We start from the raw sequence: 22,583 nt of genomic DNA on the forward strand, positions 1-22,583 counted from the left end.
GCAGGCTCTTCTGCTTGCTGGGCAGGAGAGACTTAGAGCAAGTTATTGTAACCTGTCTAGAATTCATTGATCAAAAATGTATATTCATTTTTTGAATCTCACAGAGCAGGAAGAATAGATATTTTATGTTCAGCTTCCTAAAGTACTTGGCCATCTAGAAAGTATGCAGTCTATATTTGTACAAATCAGTAATAGTGACTTTGTTACTTTGCCAGATTAGTCACAGGGATGTCAAAAAACAGTTGAACTTGGAGTTGCCCATAGCTCATTGGAGAAGATGGCATGCTCCTTGTGCTACTCCAGCTGCTGCTCAGCTGATCTGTGGCTTCTTTCAGACCCTGATAATTGGCCAAGAAAAGCAAGTCAGCTGTAACACATGCAACTCAGAGACCAATGAGGTAGATATGGTAGGTACTCTGTTTAATTCAAGGTCACTCTGGTGACCTCTCCATTAATTGGAAAGCATCTGAGTCATCATCCATTGTTGTCAGTCGTAGTGTGTACATGGAAACTGGTATAAGATGTTAATTTATAAAGTAAGTATTCTTTAAAATTAGTGTGCTTTGTAAAATAAATATATATCTCCATTTCTGGTTCTGAGACTGCTCATCTCCAGCACTTGTAGGTGTAGAGATTCCTGGATCATGTGTCCAACACAGCTCGGCTTTCAGAAGCCATCTGCATTGTCCTGGTATCTGTTGTTGCTTCCACAAGTGTGCTGTTTTTCATTTGCTTTCACAACAGGCAATGGGATATCTCATTAGTGTAGCCTCTCCTAGAGCCACCTTACTGCAGTTGTGCCTTCATAAGGAACCTTCCCTCGGCTCCCTGTACTGCTCGATGCTTCCAGCTCACTTGACTAGACAGGAGCCATTTAGCATGTTGGCTCTGCCTTGCTCCTGTTCCAACCCTAGGTCTCCATGCTTTATGGGAGCCAGAGTAGACAGATGCCAAAGGAACTTCCTTCTAATGTATGCAGAGGAGCCTGGACTCCACATCTCCAGATCCTGAATGGAAGAGTCAGAAAGCAGCTACAAATGAGGATTTGTTGAAAACCAAAATGTGAAAATTTAATATATGAAAGCCTATTTTCCTTTCTGACTTGGCTAACCTTAATGGGGTATGGCAATATCAGCTGGGTGGCTTGTATTTAGACCTAGCTTTGACAGACTAGGATGAACAATATTCTTAGACTTCTGAGCCTTCGGTATTTATCTGGTCTGTGTTCCCATAGCTTTCAGGTAAGGTTTGTGTCCTCATTTATAGTCACTGCTCCTCCTGCCTGTGTTCTGTGTTTCCATTCTTTCATCACCTAAAATCCAACTCAGCTCTCAGATTCTTTGGTGGATCAGAAACAAACAAACAAAAAAACTAAAGCCAGCATTTGCCTGCACGGGCCTTATCAGAAAGCCTCTTGTAGTGTGGCTGGCGGCTGGCTGGGCAGGCCCCCATCTCTGTTGATTTCATGTATTTTGAGTTTGCAGATACTTGAGCTAGCAGGGTTTGTGTTCTACTGTTCTTTAGACTTCCAGAGCACCCAGTACACTTCTGGATGGAGAGAAGGTTCCCCTCCCCTCTTCCATTGGTGGGGACTGAGCAGCGGAATGACCAGTTTTCTAAATGGAAGGAAGAACAGGATAGGGATAGCTGGCTTTCTCATTGTCAATAAGGATTGAACTTGGTGCAAGCATCAAGATCCCAACCAACAGTTGCCTAAACCAAAGGGTTTGGAAGACATAATTATTGGAAGACATAATTAGATGGTGTGGGTTACTCGAGGGAAGAGACCAGAGATAGAGAGAGAGCCTTTAGTTCTTTCTGCCTCTCCTAGTTAGAAGTGGACATGAGTATCCGACCCGCCAGCTGAACTCGTGCCACATGGGTCTTTCTACATGCTGCTGGTAAGTGACTAGAGCTTACACATGACACCTCCAGCTGCCTGAGTGTCACTTAAGTTGAAATAGATTATTTGCCTGCATCAATTTAACCTCAGTCTACCATAGAGTATTCATGAAACGTGAGCGTGTGACCATGTGATTACCTCCTTGAAATAGACATTAGCCAAAGATGTTAAAAGTTACAAGTTATATTGGGAATTTTTCTTGCAGCTCATTGGATATGTAATAGACTGAGAGCATAATTTCACTATCTTGTCACTAAAACTCCACTTCTTTGATAATTTGTCCATTCCCTCATTTTATCTTGAAGGGTGCATCATACATGTTTGGGATTGTGACATTTCCCCTCTCCTCTCAGATCAAACTTGTATGGTTTTTTCTAATTAACTTATTTATTTATTTCACTTTACATCCCAATTGCTGCCCCCATGCCTGCTTCATTCAGTCCCTCAACTCATTCTTCCCTCCCCTTCTCTGAGAAGGTGGACATTCCTCTCCCCCAGGTTCTTGCCCCCTCCTAGCATATCAGGTCTCTATAGAGCTAGACATATCCTCTCACACTGTGGTCCAAAAAGGCAACGCCGTAAGGGAAGGAATTCCATAGACAGGCAACAGCTTTGGGCAGAGCCCTGCTCCAGTTGTTGGGGAACTCACTTGAAAACCAAGCTTCGAATGTCACAGGAACTTAGGTCCAGCCCGTGCAGGTTCTTTTGGGCCTCTCAGAACAGTCTCTGAGAGCCTCCCAGAGTCCAGGTTGGTTGACTCTGTTGGCCTTCTTGTGGCATTCCTGTCCACTTTGGGGTCTAATCCTTTCCCCAACTCTTCCATAAGCGTCCGGAGCTCAGTCGGAGGTTTGGCTCAGGGACTCTGCATCTGTTTCTATCAGCTGCTGGGCTCCTATCTACAAGCATAACAGAGAATCATTAACAGTGTCGTGATTGGTGCTTGCCCATGGGATGAGTCTCAAGTTGGGCCAGTTATTGGTTGGCCATTCCCTCATTCTCTATTCCATCTTTGTCCCTGAATTTCTTGTAGACAGGAAAATTTTGAGTGTAAAGTTTTGTAGATGGGTGGGGGTCCTACCTGGCTACAGGGAGTGGCCTCTTCAGGTTCCGTATCCCTCCTGCTATGAGTCTCAGCTGAGGTTATGCCTATAGATTCCTGGGAGCCTCCACCATCCCAGGTCTCTGGGACATCCTAGAAATGCCCCTTATCCTCCATCCCTGCCAGCTGCAGCTTTCCATTCATCCTCCTGGGCCTCTCTCCTGTCTCTCCCCACACCTGATCCTGACCCCATTCCCTCCCCGCTCCCTCGTCCACCCTGGTCCCTTCTTCGATCTGCCTCCTAGGACTATTTAGCCTTCTAACTTGTATGGTTTGGTTATGGTCCCTGACAGTGCAGGTTATCCAGAGTGGCCTGCATCACAGGACTGAAGAACTGCCTGATGCTTCAGCAGAGCAGCTTGAGGAGTGTGCTATTTTTAATTGTTTTCTTTGCTAAATGCATACTGGCTTAAAAATGTGCAGCCATCTGTATTTTCCTTATGAATTACTATGAAAGTATCCTTGAGATTCTTAGAAACCATATTTGAAGTGTTGAGACCAGCTGTAACCTTTTCCCCTTGATTTAATTCAAGATTCCACAGAACACCATTGGCCTTGTTTGGAAGTAACAAGTTGGCTCCTTTACCAAACAGTTTGAAAAGCACAGTGGAAACCATGCATGCATCTAGACAGGTGACTGAGCAGCATGTGACAATGTCATGTACTACCTGATGTGCATAGAAAATAACGGTGGCCACCAAAGTGCTATTGGTCATGTTATTCTTGAGTATAAAAGTGAATTTTACCTAAGCACGTGAAAATCTTTCCAGTTGCCTCAGATCCTTGGATAAAAGAGTATTTAATATACACCTAGAATTTTGGTCCAAAAAGCTGTCTTGCTTTGTTAGGTGCCACGATGAGTGCTGAATCAAATGTCCCCTCTGACCTCTTTTAGAACCAAATATACATACATAACTGAAAAAAAAGTTTCCTGTGTGCCAAGCTCTGCAGCATCATTCTCCCTAGAAAAGGAAGCTATGACTATCTCTTTTGTTTTCTAAATCCTACCCTTTATATAACTTATATAATAGACTGTGCAAATGAATGCATATGAGCAAGATACCTTGCATTCTGTGTTGCATACACACACACAGACACACACACACATACACACACACACACACACACACACACACACATCATTCTAAGGAAGGTAGTGAGTATCCAGAAAGATAATAGAATTTGAATATACAAATACTTACTGTGAGCTACAGTTTGTGGTGTGTATTTCAAGCTAATAATTAGGGCTTACAGTGGGTCAGTGTGTCATATCCCAGTGGTGTCTGGTGAGATGGAAGGTTATCTTATATGTCAGCTAGATAACCCTGTGAACAATTTTCAGCAGGTAAAATAATGGGACTGAATTCTGAAGTGATGTTTGAAATATATTGAAATGTTATGACATATGAGAGCCATAACTTTAAAAATGTAGTTATTCTTTGACATCTTATGCATATTTGACAATATATGCATTTGAACAAAGATAAAGGAATTAAGCCAAACATAGTTTATGTTTAAGTTGATATATTTTAAAAAGATAGTTCCTGTTATGTACAAGAGGATTATAGGTAACTTATGAGCTGTGTGTGTGTGTGTGTGTGTGTGTGTTTGTGTTTGAGCGTGTGTGTGAGTCTGTCTGTCTGACTGTCTGTGTGTCTGTGTGTGTGTGTGTGTGTGGGGTGGCCGTAGGTAGACAGACAGATATAAAACAAAACCTGCAGCATGTTTTCTTTCCATCTGAGAGTCTGAAGTGACATTTCCTGCTCCTAGGAGTAGCAGGAAATCTTTCCAGGCTAGAGAGATGGCTCAGTAGATAAGAACAGTCACTGCTCTTCTAAAAGACCTGGGTTCAACTCTCAGCACCCGCATGGCAGCTCACAGCTGTCTGTAACTCCAGTCCTAGGGGATCTGACACCCTCATCTGGCTTCCTGGCACTAGACACACATGTGGTACACAAACATGTATGCAGGTTAAACACCTATACACATAAAAATAAATAATTAAAAAATAATAAAGCCCTTTTTAAATTGCTGTTAAGTTTTTTAGACAAAAAACACTTTAGCGCAAACATAAGCATGCTAATAATGTTTCTAAATTTTCCTTTGTTATTTCTAACACCCCATGTACTTAAAGATTTACTTTTTTTTAATCTTATATATGTATGTGTATGAGTATTTGCCCACATGATTTATGTATTTCAGAGGCCAGAGAGAGTATCAGATTCCCTGGGACTGGTGTTGCAGGCAGTTGTGAGCTGTATGAATGGTGGGAATCGAACCCAGGTCCTTCTGCAAGAGCAACAAATGTTCTCAGCTGCTGAGCCACCATCTCTCCAGCCCTCTAGCACCCTGTTTTTCATAAAGCATTACACATAACAGCAAGCCATTTTTTTTTAGATTGAGAATGGTGTTGAAGAATTTTAGTTCTTTTTTTTTTTGTATACACTTTCAAGATAATTTTGTCAGCCTTCACTATGCACAGTATTTTGAGCAGATATTTGTTTCTGCTGTATGTGTATGTTTTAAAAAATGAGTCATAGAAAACATTTATTTTTAAAAGTACATGTGAATTGCTTTGATTTGGCTTGAATAAGAAAGTACATATTTATGGCATATAAATTGCAGTTTGGGAAGAATGTGTAAATTCTCAGTATAATTTAAGCATGCAGATTTCATGAAATCTACAAGTGCTGTGTCGTTCCGTGGACGTTTCTCGTATCCATCTGCATCTGCTCTTGAGCACAGCGTCATTACAGACTTTACATCAGTTCGTGTTGTCTCCTTGAAAACCAGAATGTGGCAAGATATACATGAGGGATTTTGGAAGCCCCTGGTCAGCCAGTAGAGGCCACTCATAGCTTGCTGAAACTAGATGGAAAGTGAACCTCCATCTCTATAGCCCTGTTGAGCATCATTTTGAGCTGTGGAAAGTTAAAATTGTAACGCAGAAAAAGATTACTATGAACTAGCATGAAGGCACTTGCCACTTTGCATCTTAGTTTGACACGTGTGCAACCTTTCTGTTGAAGCACTGAGTACTCACACAGATGTGTAATCACTATTACAATATAGAGACAGTGTTAGCAATCACACCAAAACATGAATGATGATTAATATTCTAATAAGCTAGTAATTTTAAATTTCCAGTTCATACAGATTATTAACTGGGAGAAACTGTGTACAATGGGATTTGAAATCATTACATCATATACTTTAGTCATATGTTGCTGTATTTTATATGTATATATCTAATATACATATATGTATGTATAGTGTATATATAGTACATGTATATACATATATGCATATATATTATACGCATATGTATATGTATTAGGATATGTGTATTTCTCGAGATGACTTCATCTCAAGGACATTACACTGCATCCAGCTACTTTCCTGGAGGCTCTGTCCGCCCTGAGCACTCTTCAGTCAGACACACCCTCACTCTGCTCTCATCAGCCTCATGTACATTTTTGTGAGTTTTGCAAGTTGTTCTGCAGAAATATTTACTTTTTTCACATGTTGCTTTAAAAGTGTGTCTGTGTTCTTTACCTTTTGTGATTGTGAGCATGGGTAGCGTCGTGAAGTATTTTATTTACTCACCCCTCTCTGTCTTGGCAGAGTTCTGAGAGTGGCAGTGTTGGCACAGGCCCCTCGCCTCAAGTGCTCATGGAGTAAGTCTGAAGGTGTAAATGTAATAACCGGTTGCCACACCGCTTTATAGAATATTAGTTCCTCAGCCTTTTTAAAAAATGAAGATAACTCCAGAGACCGGCACACAGAATCAGTTTCCTTGTCTTTTTGCCCCTGTCCCTCAACACCCAGCTCTTGCTTCCCATGCCCAGAATTTAAAGACATATTTTGAAGCTTTTGGGGGGTTATTTTCCTTAATATTTATTACATGTATTTGAGGACACATTGGTTCAGGACAGCTTGACTGTAAAAGTTTGCTTCTCTCCTCCATATTGTCAAGTTAATCATTATCCTGAAAAAAAGAGGAAACTTGTATGTGGACAAACTGGCAGGCAGTTCAGGCCTTGCCTCCCTCCAGCCTGGAGGCTACAGGCCTTTGACTAGCCAGGCTCGCCAAGTTGAAAAGCCTTCTATTGAATGGCAGCCTGTCATGGTCAGTGTTCGTCGGTGTGGGCACTGAGGCAGAAGACTGTGCGGACGGCACTCAGCTGTGGCGGACAGTGAGCACGCGGCTGGTGGCCAGGGTGGCTGGAGGCACAAGCAGAGCTGCTGCATCTTCATACTGCTGTTCGGGTGCAGCTGCAATCATCCCCAGTCTTCAGCACGGTGGCCCCTCCACATTGGCCAGCCTTGTCCCAGTCTCACAAGTGTGTCTCAGCTCAGTTTCTGGTTCAGGGACGGATATGTCAACTGAAACTTGCAAGAGGTTGTATTGGGAAAATGAAAACCAGGTGCTGTTAGTCTCTGAAAACCACCAGTCATCACGTTAAATGTCATGATGGAGAAGAACAAGAACTGAGTGAGGGGCTAGGTGTTCCTAGATGGACCTGTTCTGTAAGCTGAGGGACTAGGTGTTCCTGGCTCCACACTTTCTGTTAAAGCGGGGGGCTAGGTGGTCCTGGCTGCACACGTTCTGCTAAACTGAGGGGGGGGGCAGGTGTTCTGCACAGGGCCACTTGCTTGCCCTTCCATTCTGTCAGCAGTTGTTCTTAAGTGTGGTTAAGGTGTTCATCTTTCGCTACCACAATGTTTGCTGAGGTCAACTACTTGGCTGCAAACAACAGCAGCAAAAGCTGAAATGACAACAGAAAATCACATAGAAAGGCTTTTTTTCTGGTTGTGCTGTCTTGTTTTGATTGGTAGAAGCACAAATAATGTAAGTAAAGATACTTTACTTAGAACCACACTCGCTGTCAGTGTGATGATATTTAGCAGCTGAACCCTAAAGACTTAGGGCATGCCATATGGTTTCTGAGATCACTGTTACTAATACTAATTACATAAATGTTGATCTCTGAGTTCTACAACTCCCCAAGATCTCTGTGTCATGCAGACACTGTTTCTATATGAAATTCAAAGTACCTCTTCTAATAATTGCATGAGCTAAGATTTTTGGTACTAATAAACTTGACTATCTTGTTGTCCAGATGGTGTATATATCCAATCCTAGGGATGCAGAAGCCGATGGGTCTCAGAGTTCAGAGCCAGCCTGGTCTACAGGGAGTTTCACTCTAGCCAGGGCTACACAGTAAGACTCTGCCTCAAACAAACCTGAAACCTCCCCAACTATCTGAATATTTGATCTACCTAGTTAAAGAGGTGCGACTTACAATAGTTGGTGATTTCTTTCTAAAACAATTTGCTCTGATTGGAAAGTTTTGGCTTTATGGTTTATTGTTTTGGGGAAGGCTGCACACTGACCGATACCTCCAGCTTTTTATTTTATTCTTTGAGACTAATTGTTTTATTTTGTATGTATGTGTGAATATAAGTATGTATGTATGTGTAGCAGATATATGCAGAGGCCAGAAGAGGGCATCAGACCTCTGGAACTGGAGATGGTTGTGAGCCACCACATAGTTGCTGGGGAACAAAGCCCAGGTCCTTGACAAGGACAAGAAGTGCTTTTAACCACTCCGTCGCCTCTGTAGCCTGATTTCATTTTTTTTTTTATAAATATCATAGATGCTGAATTAATCATTAGACCTGCTATGATTTTTTACAATTCTTATGTTTCTGAAGGGTTAATTAAGGTCGGCATGATATGCACAGTATATCATGCTAATAATCAGTCATATTAAACATTTTCAAAGTTTAAAATGCTCTGAGACTTTAGGATAGCCCTGCTTTCCATGCAGGAGTGGTTCATTGAAGATGTCATGCTCAGATTTTGGGTAAGGCTTCTCCTTGTATGACACTGAGGTGTGACCCTTAAAATGTCACAGCAGTGACACTTTAGCTCATTTTTGGAGTGCTAAAATGTGTCCACTTTGTCTATGTTTAAAAGCAAAATATAAGTATCTTAAAGGATCTGCAGGACACTCACTTGGGTTTTTCCAAGGCCGGTTTTTCCAAGGCCATGGCACATGTAAAGTCATTTGAATGTCTATATTTGATTCTTTAAATATATGAATTATTTGTTGCAATTGAAGGGAGCTTGTAGTTTTTTAGACATATGTCCAATTCCTGAGAAATATCCAATAATATTATTTTTGACTGGATTGAAAGCTTACATTTGTATTGTGCTATAAACTTGTTATAAGTTCTGTTTTATTATATTTCCCTATATTGTTTTCATCAGGCCATTTATCACATGGGTATATGTGAAATTTCTTCATCTATTAAATTTCAGATTAAGTATTTCAAGCCAGAGCAAGACTTAAATATTTTCGCATAAGTGTAGCTTCAGGTAAACAAGCAATTTTAACCTCGAAAATAGCTCCTGCTTCTGTCAACATGCTGCTTATTTTTTCTCTGAGATAAAAAGTTCAGTTTTCTGATATTTGTACCAAGATAAAGTCAGTAAACAAGATTAATATAGTGTGGAAAAGGTTGTCAGCAGCCCTGGCAAAGGAAATAAGTTGCCTGTACATAGACCATACCGTAAACTGAATAAAAGTGTCAGGTCCGCCATGAGATAATATGATCACGGACGTCTAACAAACCATGACACAGGCCCAGGCGGCTTCCCACAGCCCCAGTGTAGAAAATGGATTACTGTGTTCCAGGGATACCTACTGGAACAACATGAGACTCTGCTCCACGGTGGATGCGGGATATGGCCCTGGAGCTGAGCGTGTGTGTGTGTGTGTGTGTGTGTGTGTGTGTGTGTGTGTGTGCGCGCGCGAGCGTGCTCCTGCCGTGCATGGATCACTGTCATCTCCTGCACGCTGACCCTGCTTGTATAGGAATGCCAGAGTGGATGCTTGCTACTCAAGGGGTAGAAGAAGAAAGGTTCCCCCAAATGTTCCTTTTTTAGGCCATGCTGGTTTTACTGTGTCATGGTTAAAATGGCTCTCCTGTAATTAGATAGTAATAGCTTTTATTATGAGGGAGCATGGCTCAGAGTCCTTAGCTGTACGTTCATACCCTGTCATTGGTAATGGCAGATTCATCCCTTCATAGCTGCCTTTTGCTCCATTTAAGAACAGCAAGGATTCTGTGGAGTTCATAACAAACCTAAACAGTTGTCATCATAGATAAAACACCTGGTGTTTTCTTTATAGAATTCCTAATTTATATAGACATTGAGGAACAAATACTGTTCCTTTTGCTAAAATTATATTTCACTCAATGTAAATACCAAGATTGTTCCTTCTTTTGTGGAAATACATAAAAAGAGCCCTTCACTGCTCTTTTGACAGAAGTTCTTGTTTACACTTGGATTTGCACATTTTAATGCAAGTGTCTATGTTTAGGATCTTACCACAAAGCTGGTTTCCCAGAAGCGGCACCTGCTCACGAGTGGTCTGGTTGACCTCTCACGCTAGTTAGGCAGTGTCTGAATGGTGAAGTCACTCCTCTGTTCTTAAGCACAATGTGTACACTTGTCAAAGTGCTCTGATCACACCTTAAAAACCTAGTGTGCTAATTCTGTTAGACCAAAAGAATCGAACTCCCTGGGAGTTGACATGTCAGGGGTGCTGGGCGCCAGGCTCAGGTTGGAACCACCCTGCACCTCTGTAGCCCACAGAGGACCTTTCTTCCCAAGCCTTTTGCCCCTTGTCATTTTGCCTTGGATTTGAAATTAATGTTTTTTCTTCCATTTAGAAAGATGTCTTCAAATGGATGCAGCATTACATTGTCTTCAGCAAACCATTGTGACTTGTTTTTGTCGTTTGTTTTCAGATGTCTGCTCCTGGCCCTGTCAGTAACAAGAGGATGGTTCACTTCTCCCCAGATGCTCATCACCATGAGTGAGTGCTCATGTTTCTGTAGCTTGCTTGGGTTATCCATCTGTTTCTCTAGGAAACTAATCACTATTTGTGAGTTAGGACACTTTAATTTGTGCCTACTGTAATAGCATAATAAGGCACACGGAGGTAACAGTATAAGAACAACTGCAGTAGAGCCCATGACAGAGTAGAAGGACTTGGGACTTCATTCTTTATTTCCACAGAGTTTGAAGTTCATGCCCTATTCAGTGGAATCTAGGCCCTGTCTAAAAACATTTAAATCTGGGTGACATTGGCCTGTAGCAAGCCTGTGGGCCAACCCTTCTATGGTACCAGTGTGAACGCCAACTGACCCATCTTCACGATGCTTCTCCACTCTGGTGTCTGCCTGCCTGGCTAGCCTTTGCCTATCGTAGTGAAGACCTATAATGAAACCAAAATATGTTTGGTTTAGCAACAAAAAATGGTGCAGTAGGTAACTTTACATAGATAAGCAATTTGTATGACTTACTATAAATTAGAGATAGGATTTCTCAATAGTAACCTTAATTCTAAATAGTCTTATTGGAAAACCCTGTCTTATGTGTGGTAGTTTGATGTTATGAGTCTCTTCTGCCATCTGAAGTTGGTTGAAATTGAGGCCTGTAAGATGTGGAAATTCATGAATTATCAAATTTTTTTTTGTAAGAAAAAATAAGTCTAATTAAGATCTGTTTAAAAAAAAAACTGGTTTTCTTTTAAAACAAAAACAAAATCTGCATCCTAAATAAAAAAACAAACTATTGTCCAGACATAGCAAATTGATATCAAGAATCTCCCTTGTTTTCTTGCTTGATATGATGAAGCTTTAAAAATAAATAAATAAAATTCAGAACTGCAGCCAAATGTTATATACAGCTTTCACATTAATTTTCCTTTGATGAACTACAGAAGCTGAGGCAAGTAGATGTAGAACTATTTTAGAGCATTCCTTTTTGTACAGGAAGAGTGTAAACACTCAGCGGACATGCTTCTCCTTATTGCTGCCGCTGCAGTCCTGTGTCAGCCCTGCACCTGATGGATACAGTCACTGAGTGTCTGGAGACTCCAAGTATTGATTTAAACTAGGGCACACTGACCTGCCTATGGGACATGGCAGTGTGCCCATGCCAGCACATGGGAAGTGGGAGCAGAAGGATCAGGAGTTAAAGGACATCTAGAACAGACTTGAGGCCAGCCTCTGCTTCATGAGACTGTGTCTCCAAGTCTGTGATAAGTAGAGAAATGAGTAAGTAAGAAAGAACAGGATGCTGACTGCAGTGTTGCTTCTAAGTGGACAGGGCTTACGCTCAGTGTCCCTCCGTCTCCTCCACCCCAGGATGTCTGTCCTGGGTTCTCGGTATGCTAAGGTGCTCCCAGAGTAGCAGGCATTAGGTTCCCATTCCCGTGTGTGTGCAGCCTGCCACTGCTTTACCACAGAGAATTCCAGTCTCTACTCCAATCTCTGCCTTCCTCATGGCTCTAGTTCCGTTCCCAGTGTCTGTCTCTTCTGACCTCTTCATTCCCATTTCCTCCCCATGGCCTTCTTGATGACCTTTTATGTCATTGTAGAGTCCTTGTGGATCTTCCAGTCTCTAGCTTTCCATGGTCCTCTCCATTCTCAGCACATAAAAAGATCAGGTCAGCTTCTATGCTCTCAGTGTCTCCTGTATGTCACCTCTGCCCTGTAACCTTGGATTGGCTCCTGTCAGGGCTCTTTGCAAAGACTTACGTCAGCGTGTGGTAGGTACAGATTTACACCGACATAATTTGCGGTTGTTTTGTTTTAGTTTTGCTTTTCTTCAGGTTTATTTTTCCTTTGTTTTCTTTTCTCACGTAAGTAAAGAAAAGGAGCTTCTTTTGAAAAGCTCATCAGTATCGTTTGGGCTTCTCTGTCTCCCTTTATAATCCGTATTCCATTCTAGGCTGCTGTATCAAAACACCACAAAGTAGATGGCTGAAACAAAAAACATACCATTTAGCCAGGAAACGCCAGATCTCAAGCAAAGCTGTCAATATAGTTAGCTCCCTCCTGGGGCTGGGAGAGAGAAGGCACTTCCTGCTTGTTTCCTTGCTTCTCAGAGTTCACAAGCAGTCTCTGCTGGTCCCTCCCCCACCCCACCCAACTTCAGTGGCATTTTCCATGTGCTGGTCTTTGTCAGAATTTCTCCTTTATAAGGCACCAAGGCAGGCGAATGAGATGTTCCACAGTGTCACACCGGACTGAGGCCCTGTCTCACTGACCTCATTTTAACTTGTCTCTGTAGGGAGCCTATACCTATATCCAGAAAAGATGCTATTCTGGATCAATATCAGATATTAGGACCCATGTCTGCAGGGACACAGTTCTGCCAGTCACATTGCCATCGTTGTCCTTCTCTCTGATGTCCTCATGGTTATTGTCTTCTGGTCTTTGAGATGGCTGCTTCTGGTGCTCCTCTCCTCTCTGCTCTGAAGAGGATAGTGCCAACAGCACTCCTGTTTCACCTTTCAGCAAGGACCTCTTCATGGCCATTGGGCAGAATCAGAATGCCTGGTCGTCGTGGCTTTTAATCTCCTTTAGGAGATTAGGAAAGAGGAAATGTAGTAGCTTCAGCTGATAACTCTAATAACTCTAGTTCACCTCAGAGCTACTTGTAACCATAAACCTAAGAAGGAGATGCTCTCCAGTAAGTAGCTATTGACAGAATTGTCATGCCCAGCCCATTAGCCCATCGCTTCACCATCCACGTCTCTGTTCTTTCCAGGCTTACACAGTGTGCAGAGTACTCTAGCCTTTCCCAGAGGAGAGCTCTTCTAGATCTCCTAGGGTTGGTTACTTCATCTCTCTCAGACTCCTATCCCGGACCTCTGACCAGTAGGGACTATTCAATCTGGCCATGAATCCTCTTGGTGAAGTAGCTTATGTACCAAAGCTGCACATCTGCAGTATAGAATTGTGCAGAAGGCAGGCCATCTCAACAGAAGATGAAGATTTCCACTTGGGAATGCCATTCCCAGTGCCCAGCATGCCAGAACATGCATGTGCATGGACCGCCATTCCTGAGAGAGGGCTCTGCCTTGTAGGAGCAGCTTGCTCTTAAGACTGACACATAGTTATAGCTGCACATTTCTCTATGGTAGAGGCAGGAGTCCTCATCAGCTGTTGGTAGCCATGTGGTTGATGCTTGGCCTGTCCTCACATACTCAGTGGGTTCCCTTGTTTTTGCTGCTGCTTCCTTGCTGGTCCTTCTTGGTCTGTACCCTAAAGAGTTCCATCTTGTGGCAGTACAAGCTGACCAGCAAGGGTGGGTTGAAACAGTGCTCTAGGTTTTGTCCACAGATGCTCATTGTCTCTGTGGGAGTTGCTCTGCTGAGTGGTTTCATAGCTCCACAGCAGCCTAGGCTTGGGAAGCTCAGTACATGCAGGTGAGAGCTCTCCATCCTCTGCCTCTTTCCAAACTTGATTTTCTAGTCTAATGTTGTTGAGCAGGACGGTGGAATCTTGGATTTCTTTTTCATGACATTGAGAGTTAAAAGACAACAGAGCTTTGTATCTGGAATGTCACCCAGCTAGAAGTTACTCTGTGGCCAGTTATCTGACTTAGTTCCTGAGACAGCCCTTCCTGATGCTGTGACAGGAACCCAGGAAATGAATGGGCTGATCTTCTCTGTGTCTACCTTACAACTTAAGGACCTGTAGGAAAGCAGGAAGCGGTCACTAGCCTACTGTGTTTATTCTATCGATGATTCCTCTCTAGGCCTGCTTACACATGACTAACCTTTACTCTCAGAAAAGCTAAAGAAGGAGGATTATAAGTTCAAGGCTGGCCTACATAGTGAGACTTAGGTTTTGTTGTTGTCATTCTTTAGTTTTGATTTGGTTTTTAACTTTATCATATCTCCAAAACTGTCTTATAGAAAAATACTTAAAACAGTTTCAGTTGTGGGCTGGGGAGGTGGCTCAGTGGAGGAAGGGCTTGCTATACAGGTGTAAGGACCTGCATGAGTTGTATCCATACCCTTCAAAGAGTGCACACACACATTTGGACACCACTCACACAAGCATGGGATGGTACAGTGTGACCACTGGTCAAATGTCACAGGTAAATAGAGTTGGGTGAATAGAGTCAGTCACTGTGCCGGCTCTATAGAGCATGAAGGGACTTTGAGTGTTGAATGTAGGCAGCGGAGGATTGCAGCTCCCAGGGCTCTGTCTGTGCCAGGATGTGTATAAACATCTGGGAAGGCGTCGTAGGAGTCTCCAGCTGGAGAAGGGAGAGCTGGTTTTAGGGTTCAGAGAACCATAGCAGTGGGATATTCCATAGTGAAAGCTCTCTACTGAGGAGGAGAGTGGATGTCAGTCAGGTAAGGTGTAGGTAAAGGTTGAGCTGCAGCTCTGTGGTCAGGCACTCATGGCCATGCTCGCCACCCATTACTTCCGTAGCCAAATAACCAACTAAGTAAATACTATGCAGTAACATTTCAAGATGATCTCTGTTATAAAAACTAATACAGCGTATCATTTGCTGATGGCAGCATTACTACACACCTTATAACACTGCTCTTGTAGACATGTGGAACACACACTGAAAAAAGAGTACTGTAGTTATACTGTTGTGATCAGTTTAATAACAGTTTGTTTTGTGCTGTTCTAACTGGGGAAAAAAAACTACTTAGTAATTATTCCCTGGAAAAGTATTATCATATTGAAAGCCCAGGCATTACGAGATAGTTGTTCCCTTTTAGCAGGAAGTACTAAGCACAGACAAATGAAGTGTGTGATAATATAAGATCCACACAGAATGTGCCAAGAGCCTCAATCCAGCTAACTCGGGAAGTTAGCTCTAACTTCTGGTTAAAAAGAAAGTTTGAGGAGACAAGAGACATGGCTCAGTGGTTAAGAGCACATACTGCTCTTCCAGAAGCCCGGTGTTCAATTCTCAGTACCCACATCAGGAAGCTCATGCTCACTGTTACCTCAGTACCAGGGGAACCAGTGCCTCTGCTTCAGTCAGAATCCATAGTCACAGGGCACACGGTCATACATAGACAAAACTAATCATTGCCACTATCACCATCATCATCTTAAAATAGTGTTTGGGATGTAATTGTCTCTCCCATCATTCTACTGCCTTTCTAAATATGTAAATAGTAAAATGTAATAATTTTACTATCAAAATTTACTATTTACTTTGGAAGTAGTAAATGTAAAAATTAAATGTAAAATTAAATTATACAAGGTCCTCTTAGAACCTTGTATAAGGATAAAGTAAACTTTGTTTTCATTAAATGATAGCAAAGCCAGGCGTGCTAGTACATCCCTCTACTGCCAGCATTTAGGAGGCAGAAGCAAGAGACTTAACTGCCAGCGATCACAAAACTAGTCTGAACTTCATATTACTAAGCCAGCCAGGGTAACATAACATGATCTTGTCTTGAAAACCAAAAAATGTTCCAGCATTTTATCTACTCTCTAACTTTTCTCAATTACTTGCAAGATACTTACCTTTAAAGAGATAAATGTGATTTATTAATTGATTCTTAAATTGATATTCCTATCCTGTTTCTTTTTTTATATAAAATATAACTACTTTAAAAGCTATATATAGAATTAACTTTTTAAAAATGTCCACAGATAACTCATTACAGTCCTATGATGAATTCCTTCATAAAGCAAATATTCATTCATTTTATCTTTTGAGTAAATATCAGGCTTGCTTTAAGCAAGATTTGACTGGATTAAAGGTTATGATCACTGGGAATACTTTTTCACTTTTACGTTTAGTATTTATTACATTATGGGGAAAGGGGCTTAAACTCTAGGTTGAGGTATATACAATATGCTGGAGCAGCTCCATCTCTTATTCATCATGGTTGCCATGGTGTGCGCCGTGAACGGACGCATCTCTGTTTTAGTTACAGAGTAAGTGAGGTTGCCTCCTTCCATAGGTGTTTGCAGAGCGCTGTGCAGTCTCTAGATGCTAGAAAGCACGTTGGCAGTTTGCACCTTACAGGTTTTCCTTCTCAGAACACTTTTCAATGTGTCATTTTAATGTCTTTATTCTCTGAATTACCAAAGCAGGTGTTCTTTCTCCATTTTATAGGTGATTTGACTTTTCCAGAGACACACACTGTAATTCTGCTTGACCAGAAATCAATTAGGAAACAAATATCTTTGGTGTCTCTGATATGTTTTGTGACATGCAAGCCCTGTGGGAATTCTGTAGGGAGCCGCAGTCATATTAATTCTTCTGTGGACATTGAGGGTCTCAAAGCTTGAGAATGAAACTACACATGTTCTGTAGCCCATGGTGTTCTGCGGGGGAAAGGACATTAATATTGATCTCAAATGCCTTCTGTATGGGAGATTAGAATTTATGGTTAAGCCTCCAAGTCCTGGGAAAGATCTTTATTTTTACTTATATTTTAGGGGGTGGGGGGAGTGGAGAAAGTGAGAAAGTATGCGCGTGGTCCACACATGGAGGTCAGAGGACAACTTTGTAGAATCATTTCCCTATGATGTTGGTTCCAGAGGTTGAACTTAGTCAAGCTTTCCTATGCCTTACTGAGCCATCTTGCCAGCATCCAATGTTATTTTTGTTGATAAGGAAGGAACCTAGACTCCAAATGGATAACATTTGCCAGAAGCTACCTGAGAGGTGCCAGAGCCTGTTCCCAAACTTGGGCTTTTCTGTTTATCAAGTATATCAAGCTAAACTTTCTGAATTTTCATTAGCATTTTAATAAAGTAAATGAAGCATTTAAAGAGCCTTCTGTTTATAGCTTTACAGTTGGTGTTTTATATCATAGAAAAAATTAATGAAGTAGGAATATCTTCATTTAAAAAAAACAAACGTGGCAGTTGGGGTTGGTCAAGCCCTGCCTGCCCACCATTTTAAGTCATGCTCTTCTGCACTCATCCCAGGGAACCTATGAGGGCTGTCCTCGGCGCATAGCAGCGAACAAGATGCACATGGTCACTGTGTGCATGCTACTCACAGACTTTGCCTATCATTAGTGGGAAACAGGCAGTGGTCAGTGGATAGGCACATGCACGTGTAACTGCATGATAGTTACATGTGTGTTATTATATACTAAGCTAAGGGCTCCAATTCTTACATTTTGTCTGGACATCGAACTATAACAACTGATAAATCTATGATGTACATGAATTGGGAGTGGAAAGAACATTTCAAGCAAATAAAAAGCATGTTCTGCATTCCAGAATCTGTCGCAATTGTTAGATTTTCAAGAGTAGCTTAAACAGATAACGTCAGACCAAACGGTTCGGGGGGGGGGGTGGTATTTAGGGCGGAGGGCAAAGGTAGGGAGACAAACAGGAGGAACATCAGAGAGAAGAGAGAAGTGGAGGCTGGCCATGATTACGTGGAGAGAGGGGGAAGGGAATGGGGGAGGGGGGAGGGGACAGAGAACCAAGGGAGCAAGAGAGGGAGGAGGGACCAAGCAGCCCCTTTTATAGTGGGCAGGCCTACCTGGCTGTTGCTAGGTAACTGTGGGGAGGAGCATACCTGGCTGTTGGCAGGTAACTGGAGGTGATGTTTAGACAGAATACTAAAAGCAATTCTAAGACATATGAAACACCATGAAGGCAGATTGTCACATGTGAAACTGGAGAAGGTTGTGAGCCAGGCCTGGAACACAGTTAAGGAGTCTTTCTTTATGAGTAGTGGAAAGCTAGCTGGACGGTTAGTCTGCTGTTTGAGCTCTCTTGGTTTCCATCCTGACAGGTCAATCCCCATTCTTACTTAGGTTGGTGTTGTTTTTAGGATTTTTCTTGTTTTGCTTTATTTTTGTTTTTTTACTGCTGTTTAAGGTAGCTACAAAGATTTAAGCTCTTAGCCAAATAGATTTTTGATGCTAGACTATCTTTCTTTAATTCTATATCTGAGGTAGAAGCTTGTCATGTTTCTGGTTTTCCCTCTCCTTTTTATCTTTTTTTGATAATTCTTGCATCACCTAGGATGATGCTCAGGACCCTGCGTCGTGGTCTCTTGAGTGCTGTGGTCAGAGGCGTACACCACCACACCTGGCTCTCCCCTTCTGTCGTGTACGTTATAGTTACAGATTTCATCGAGAAAAGACCTGTGCTTCAGAAAGAACATGTTCATGGTAGATGACTGTATAATGTATGGTGGATGACTGTATAATGTTTTCAGTGTTAATTTAGATTTTCAGTGATACCTCATTAAGGCCAATGCTATCCAGTAAGTCATTTGCAGTAGTGTACTGTACATTCGAACTGAAGTGAACTCAGTGGTGGTCTCTAAAACCACGTGTACCTTAAGCCTGCATTGTGACTGTAGGAACTGAGTATGTAATGTTCCTTTAAATTTAAATAGGTAGATCTGACTACTGTATGGCTACTATACTGAACAGCATATATTCAGATTGGATTACACACACATACACACACACACACACACAGACACACACACTCATAATTTTTTAAAAAAAAATTATTGCTTTTTGTCCAGAAAGAAAAAATCTATTTATAAAATCTATTTATAAAAGTACATTTTTGGAGTCTTCACTTAAAACCTTTGGGGTTGGCTTTGTCTTCTTGCCCAGGAGTGATGTTGGTTGACTACCTGTGAAATCCAGTACATTGCTGTTGCCGCTGTTTGGCTCCTCGGTTAGAGGGGATGATGGAAGCATGAGAAGGCATTATGTGCTACTCAGCATCTACAGAGCCCTGAAACACAGTATCCCTTCCGCTCTGTAGGTACAGGACCACTCTGCTTGAAAGATGTCTGCAAAAGGAGGGTACAAGGGTGGGGGGTGGGGTCACACTTCCCCCAGCAGAACCGAGCTGGCGTGATAGGCTCTGTTTCTAGATCTGCCCAAACCCTGCCCATATCCCACAGGGAGAACTGAGCCTAGAGGTCACATCCAGCTCTTCTACCTTGAGAGGACTTCCGGCCTGTGTCTTAGCCTTCCTGTTCTACCGGTTAATCATCTGTGTGTTTGCTGTGAAATCTTGACTAGAGTACAAATCCATGTATGTAGACATCACTGCAAGTGCAGTCTGCTTCAGGGTACCATCTGCCATATAAGTAAGCTTCACTCACATCTGAAGGACACTACTACCCATTTTTTTCTCTTATTTTGGTCTCTGTCTGTTTCAATCTCTCTCTCTCTCTCTCTCTCTCTCTCTCTCTCTCTCTGTCAGTGTACTGAGCCTGAAGCTCGCCTATTTTGTTAAATTGGATGATGGCCAGCAAGCCCCAAAACACTCCATTTTAAGCCTCCTCATTGCTAAATTTCAAGCCAATGTTGCCTTCTCAGGTTTACCAACTGAGTTGTCTCCCCAGCTCAGGGTATTTTTTTTTTTATGACAGTGTTATTAAAATCATTCCCTCATTATTCTAGGTTCTGTGGTCTCAGAAAGGAGAGAAACACCACAGAAACAGGATCCTAGCGATTCCTTTATCAAAACTTGGGGTACTAAACTGGAGGAGATAAAGGGGAGGTTGCCTAAGAACACAGGAGCCAGAGTCAGATGTTCTGGGTTCAGTTGCTACCCCAGTACATGGCAGCCCTGGCGGCCTGTGGGCCTGGGGGCCTGGGGGCCTGGGGGCCTGCGGGCCTGCGGGCCTGCGGGCCTGCGGGCCTGGGGCAGGAGATTGATAGGGTTGGGATGAGAAGTGCCCGGCCAGGGTGAGGCGCAGTGAGCGCTCTTTAGACACAGCAGTGCATGGCCACTGCTTCTGATAACTGATTCTTCCACACTTTCACTCTTGCCATTGCTGTGACTGTTGCTCTTAAACACTGTCCCTCTCTCAAGGAACTCCAGTTCTCCTTACTACCTTAAGTAAATACCCTGAAAGGAGAGAGATGTGAGCAAAGGTGCTGACACTGTAGAAGAGGAAGCCTGGAAGTCTGCCAGGGTGTTTGTGCGATGGTGCACACAGAGCCTACCCTCTCCCGAGCACACCAGTACCCCAGTAAAGTCTCTTCCTTCCACACCTACCTTTGTTCGTGGGATACTTGGACACTTGGATCCTTGGTTCTCTTGCTCTGAGATGCTGCATGTTCCTCAGTGGCCGCAGGCACAGTGACTGGAAGAGCATGGCTGTAGAGTCAGCACTGACCTTTGATTCCAACTGTTGCTTACTTAGGAATCTGTGGAAAATGACGTCATCTCTCTGAGCCTGTTTCTTTGTTTGCAAAGCATCTACCTCTGAGAGTTTGGGGATTAAATGCTAACTGTCTGGTTGATGGGGTACTCCTGAGACCAAGGGAACTACAGAGAGATTTGCATGAACTCTTCTAGCCAGCACTTGGACAGATTTGCTCCCTACTTGACCAGTGAGTTTCACTGGAGTGTGACCCAGGTACAAAAGCACTTCCTTGGTTATTCTGCAGCAAAACTCCCCAGAATTCCTAGCCTCTAGAATTTTGGTTTTCTGATGTTCTCCAGCTCTCTCTCCTTATTCACAGCCTTTGTTCATTAACTCATTCAGATGAACTTGGCCACTCACACCTTCCTTTACCCCCTTTCATACAGTTGTGCTTATTAGAGGAAATACACGTCTTTGTCCACTGTTGGCACTGGCTCCTGTGCTTTAGTTGGTCCTTTCTGTCCCGGGTCCATAACCACTCTCTCTGCCTACACGGTTTCCTTCCCTCCTTCCTCCTCTTAGCCAGTTCACTGATTCACATCCTCCTCCTTTCCCACCTGTGTATTATAATCTCAGGCCCTCCCTCCCCAACTCTGGGAACTTCTCCGGAGTCCCTCAGTGACCCTTCCAGAACCTGCCAAGTTACATTGCTCTATGCTCCAAATTCCACGGAAAGTTTTTAAAACTTATTTCAGGGTAACTTCCGTGGTCAAACTGCCTCTTAGGATTTTTGCCTCTTGGAAAACTTATTTCGAATCTCCTTACCCAAATCCTATGAAGGCAGAAAATAGAAAAGTGTTGAGAGAGAGGCCATAGATGAGGCTTCAACCAGTTTCCAGACCCAAGTGCAGCAACTGAATCAGCAGATACTAGGGGTTCAACAGATCCCACAGAAAACCATCGCATGCCTCTCAAAATTCTGTAGAAAAGCAGAACATTTAAAATAGGGTAGGCATTGGGTAGTGGCCCCCACCTTTACCACTGATGATGACGACAAAGTGTGACTCTTTATTTAAAGGAGGCTGAAGGGAAAGCAAAAAACACAGCAGAGAAGCCAGGCCAACACCAGCTGGGGAAGAACGTAAGAAGTGTGGTGGCAGGAAGTGGCCTGTCACTTAGTAGTAGTGATAGGACATCTTCTCCTTCTCTCGATGTCAGGCTAAAGCAGAGAGTGTCCAGAGCTAGAGAAGAGTAAATCTGTACTGACAGGAACTCAGTTATTAACATAAAATCATTTACATACCACCACTATGCCATGTTCTTATAAAACGTAGCATGGTTGTGAAAAGGAAAAGACCAAAAGCTGTTTCTCCAGCCTGCCTTTGGAGCTAGAAGAGATGGCACAAAGGACTGTGGCTTTAATCCTGTTAGGAAATGATTCACTAGGGTGTGCATTTGATCTTTAAATACTGGGCTTTAAAACAATCCACAGCAGAAAAGGCATCTTGGCCAAGCTGTCAGTGGAGCTCTCATTGAAAGTTTGCTTCTAGCTGGTAGCTGATCGAGTGTTAGCACTAACACCAATGAAGTGTCCCGTCTCATGGCAGTGTGGGTTCTGGCCTGCCAGG

At 42.7% G+C, this 22,583-nt stretch overlaps 1 protein-coding gene and 1 long non-coding RNA gene across 7 annotated transcripts in view; one reads left to right on the forward strand and one right to left on the reverse strand.

Moving 5' to 3' along the window:
* Positions 1-22,583, forward strand: part of Gpatch2 (G-patch domain containing 2) — a 135,368-nt gene that overhangs the window by 75,655 nt on the left and 37,130 nt on the right. For all 6 annotated transcript variants that reach the window (XR_003710091.1, XM_028757832.1, XM_028757848.1 and 3 more), the window contains exon 6: positions 10,827-10,894. Coding sequence is in view for 5 of the 6 variants with exons in the window: in XM_028757832.1 (XP_028613665.1) it covers positions 10,827-10,894 (68 nt within the window). In the remaining variant the exon portion in view is untranslated. The remainder of the gene's footprint in view (positions 1-10,826; positions 10,895-22,583) is intronic.
* On the reverse strand, positions 12,668-20,966 carry LOC114612836. The gene is made up of 2 exons (XR_003710092.1): positions 20,865-20,966; positions 12,668-12,848 (listed from the first exon to the last, which is right to left on the reverse strand). It is a non-coding gene; the product is annotated as an uncharacterized LOC114612836 (long non-coding RNA).

The sequence above is a fragment of the Grammomys surdaster genome, unplaced genomic scaffold (genome assembly GCF_004785775.1).
Source record: "Grammomys surdaster isolate TR1022 unplaced genomic scaffold, NIH_TR_1.0 130, whole genome shotgun sequence".
NCBI classification, from domain to species: domain Eukaryota; kingdom Metazoa; phylum Chordata; class Mammalia; order Rodentia; family Muridae; genus Grammomys; species Grammomys surdaster.